The 4,098-nt window shown below is 34.4% G+C and overlaps 2 protein-coding genes across 2 annotated transcripts; both read left to right on the forward strand.

The window, feature by feature from the left end:
* The first annotated feature begins 726 nt into the window (after positions 1 to 726).
* LOC128922153 (protein spaetzle-like) lies at positions 727 to 1,229 on the forward strand. The gene has a single exon (XM_054231787.1). It carries the CDS (start codon positions 727 to 729, stop codon positions 1,216 to 1,218), a length of 492 nt encoding a protein of 163 aa, XP_054087762.1. The 3' UTR covers positions 1,219 to 1,229.
* Positions 1,230 to 2,652: 1,423 nt separating this feature from the next.
* Positions 2,653 to 3,737, forward strand: LOC128922321 (protein spaetzle-like). Its single transcript, XM_054232366.1, has one exon. The coding sequence runs from the start codon at positions 3,028 to 3,030 to the stop codon at positions 3,649 to 3,651; it is 624 nt and encodes a 207-aa protein (XP_054088341.1). The 5' UTR covers positions 2,653 to 3,027; the 3' UTR covers positions 3,652 to 3,737.
* Positions 3,738 to 4,098: the final 361 nt, after the last annotated feature.

The raw sequence follows: 4,098 nt of genomic DNA on the forward strand, positions 1-4,098 counted from the left end.
TGAAAGAATATGAATTGTCATAGATCTGATATAGTAATCTTAAGAAAACCTGGAAATCGCAGAAACTATTAAAAACCCAGCAATCACAGTACATCTGAATTTAACTGCTCACGAGATTATTTATTAAATTATTTTATATTTATATATATAATAAAATTGAAATTTAAACTTAAAAGGCAATCTGCATGAAATGACAACAGAGGAGAAAAATGGGGGAAAAACGATAATTACCTTAAACATTAACTATTGTATAATAATACCACGAAAAGGGGCAGAGTTTTCCCCAACGAAGCGAAAATCCTTAAACAAGTTGGAAATACCATACTCTCTTTGAGGTAAATCCGTCAGGTAAAATTGTTGTAATATAGTCATTATGCTTCCATAATTTTTATAACTGCGTCTGGGTTTTCCCAAAGTATGGAAGCATACATCGTGTTGACTATATAATGGACTGAAAATTTACTCAGGGCAACAGTCGCTAACTGTAAGGTGACAGTGCAACACACAGCAAAATACTCCTTGCAAACGAAAGAAAACTAGTGATTTTAGATTATACGCCACATTATAGAACTTTTATAAAATACACGATGGCTTCAAACCTCCAGTCATTCCTTACAACGTTAATGATCTTTTTGGTAGTTGCTCAGACTAGTGCCAGACCATCGCCTAATGCAGATATGTTGAACAAATTGAAGAGCATATTCAAAGTTGGACAAGGTAAATATTATGGTATACAACACCGGAGTATCAAGCGAAGGACTTGAGGATGACGAAATCGTTTGTGCTGAACGTAGAGCTGGAAAGTCATATTGCAAGGAGGTTGAAAACTACATAGAGGCTACACGTCTAGATAAAATCGATCCAGAACAATTTGCTAAATTCAAGGAATATTTCAAAGATGACTTAGAACAAACACAGATGGTAGCAACTCGTATGGATGTTGGTGATAGTAAGACCAAAATAATATATCCAGAAGGTGCTGAGTCAGAGGATTCCAAATGGTTATTGGTGGTGCAAGATAAGCAGTATAAACAGGGTGTTCTGATAGAGGAATGCGAAAACATGGACAACTCTTCTGAAGAGAACAGTACCTTGCCAGTGGAGAATATCTCAAAATGTAAACAGAATTTTAACTATCGCAAGTTGGTTGTCTTGGTGAATGGAGAGATGAAGGAGGAAATGGTTAAATTGCCAAGTACCTGTGAATGCTCTACTTAAGGATAACATATGTGGAAAAGAAAAAAATAGCAATAACATTTATTTTAAGATTTTTTTTACAAATTTTTATTTGTAAGTTTTAAGATTAGATTGTTTGTGAGAATGTATAAAAATATTGAAAATACATATAGGAATAGAAGTCATGGTGTTTTAATATTACTTTTGTTGTTATCTTAAAGCTAGAAGATACAAATAAATTCGTGGAATGAGAAGCCTCTCGGTTATGATGCTTGCAGAAATTGAACAGAGATTCAGCTTGTATGCGTGATTTGGTTGAAATTATAACGAAGGATTCTTGGTTGATATTAATGAATCAAACAGTATGTGTAATAATGCCACCAGGGGAACTATAGATTTAACATTGAACTGAGTAGGAAATTTAAGGAAACGTCTTCTCTCGGAATGAGAATATTCAGGGCGTGCTATTTATTATGTCTACACAGATCTGAATCGGGATATGATGGCTCGAATAAAAGTGTTCAAAACTTTTGCACAAGGCATTAAATATTACAGATTGTTTCAAATAAAGAGGGAACTTTTGTCAGAGTAACAGAGATACCTACGTGACCAGTTGGTTAACAAACAGTACCTGTTCGGTTGCAAGATCCATTTATCCTAGACTGCTATTTGCTTTACTTACTCTTAAAAAGATTCACCTTGTCGTAGTTGTGGGAGTTCTCACTGATTGTGTGCAAAAGGCATACATATTGTGACGTCAGGAATCTCTCAGGAAGGTGAGGTGGAACCATCAAGTCATTTTCTCCTACACTATCTATCGTTCACAAACTGAGGTTGAAATACCTCGGCAGCCATATCTTTGGCGATAAACCCGAACTAGTTGGAATAAACGTAGCCGTCTTTTACCGATCTAAACTTAGGGGCCTTTTGATACCACAATGAACAGGTGACTTCAGCTGTCCGACTGGGATCCTTCACTTGTGTGCGAGGGTCAGCCCACGTCTAGAATATAATCATAATTCCGAAGGTAAATTTTGTCAGACATATTGAAACGAGTCAGTAATGAAATGTTAGCAGAAGCAACAATTCCACTTCCGACAACTTACAAGACAGTATTGAGAGTATATTAAAGGACTGCCAGTAATAGGGATAGGTGGTGCTGAAACCTTCTAATTTTTTCATAACATATAGATAAATATGCAAAAAGGACGGCAGACTTCCGCTAAAAAGTTTGATAAATATAAACAAATATAATTCATGTCTATGAAAGAATATGAATTGTCATAGATCTGATATAGTAATCTTAAGAAAACCTGGAAATCGCAGAAACTATTAAAAACCCAGCAATCACAGTTCATCTAAATTTAACTGCTCACGAGATTAATTATTAAATTATTTTATATTTATATATATAATAAAATTTAAATTAAAACTTAAAAGGCAATCTGTCTGAAATGGCAACAAAGGAGAAAAAAGAGGAAAAATGATAATTACCTTATACATTAACTATTGTATAATAAATACCACGAAAAGGGGCAGAGTTTTCCCCAACGAAGCGAAAATCCTTAAACAAGTTGGAAATACCATACGCTCTTTGAGGTAAATCCGTCAGGTAAAATTGTTGTAATATAGTCATTATGCTTCCATAATTTTTATAACTGCGTCTGGGTTTTCCCAAAGTATGGAAGCATACATCGTGTTGACTATATAATGGGCTGAAAATTTACTCAGGGCAACAGTCGCTAACTCTAAGGTGACAGTGCAACACACAGCAAAATACTCCTTGCAAACGAAAGAAAACTAGTGATTTTAGATTATACGCCACATTATAGAACTTTTATAAAATACACGATGGCTTCAAACCTCCAGTCATTCCTTACAACGTTAATGATCTTTTTGGTAGTTGCTCAGACTAGTGCCAGACCATCGCCTAATGCAGATATGTTGAACAAATTGAAGAGCATATTCAAAGTTGGACAAGGTATTATGGTATACAACATCGGAGTATCAAGCGAAGGACTTGAGGATGACGAAATCGTTTGTGCTGAACGTAGAGCTGGAAAGTCATATTGCAAGGAGGTTGAAAACTACATAGAGGCTACACGTCTAGATAAAATCGATCCAGAACAATTTGCTAAATTCAAGGAATATTTCAAAGATGACTTAGAACAAACACAGATGGTAGCAACTCGTATGGATGTTGGTGATAGTAAGACCAAAATAATATATCCAGAAGGTGCTGAGTCAGAGGATTCCAAATGGTTATTGGTGGTACAAGATGAACAACATAAACAGGGTGTTCTGATAGAGGAATGTGAAAATGTGGACAGTGCTTCAGAAGAGAATAGTACCTTGCCGGTGGAGCATATCTCGAAATGTAAACAGAATTTCAGCTATCGCAAGTTGGTTGTGCTGGTGAATGGTGAGATGAAGGAGAAAATGGTGAAATTACCAAGTAACTGTGAATGTTATTAAGTACAAGTATAGGTACATCAGAACATATTTTAAGCTATAAAATATGTATAGTTATAAGATAATATAAGAAATTGTGTAAAAATGTAACACCGTGAGTAATTTTCAAGATTTCTCATATTCATAGAAATAAAGATTTATATTAAAAAAATGCTTGGTTCTTTCTTATTTTATATTTTCGTTGATTTAATTATTTAGAAATTTTAGTAATTTCAGTCATTTTGAGAATGAATGTTTACTCTTATACATTTTAAAAGCTCAAAAAGTAAAAGTATAATAAAATGAGCCATGTTTTCATATGTAGCGAATTGAATAACTAACTGGTCTAAATGACGCAGATTGGTATAATTCAAAAGAGATTGGTAGAAGTTGAAATCAATATGGCAAGCAGAGTAACTATCTTCAACCTGAACTTGACCCAACTATTATAGAAGTGGTTGGGAGATCTTA

This window comes from Zeugodacus cucurbitae, chromosome 5 (genome assembly GCF_028554725.1).
Source record: "Zeugodacus cucurbitae isolate PBARC_wt_2022May chromosome 5, idZeuCucr1.2, whole genome shotgun sequence".
NCBI classification, from domain to species: domain Eukaryota; kingdom Metazoa; phylum Arthropoda; class Insecta; order Diptera; family Tephritidae; genus Zeugodacus; species Zeugodacus cucurbitae.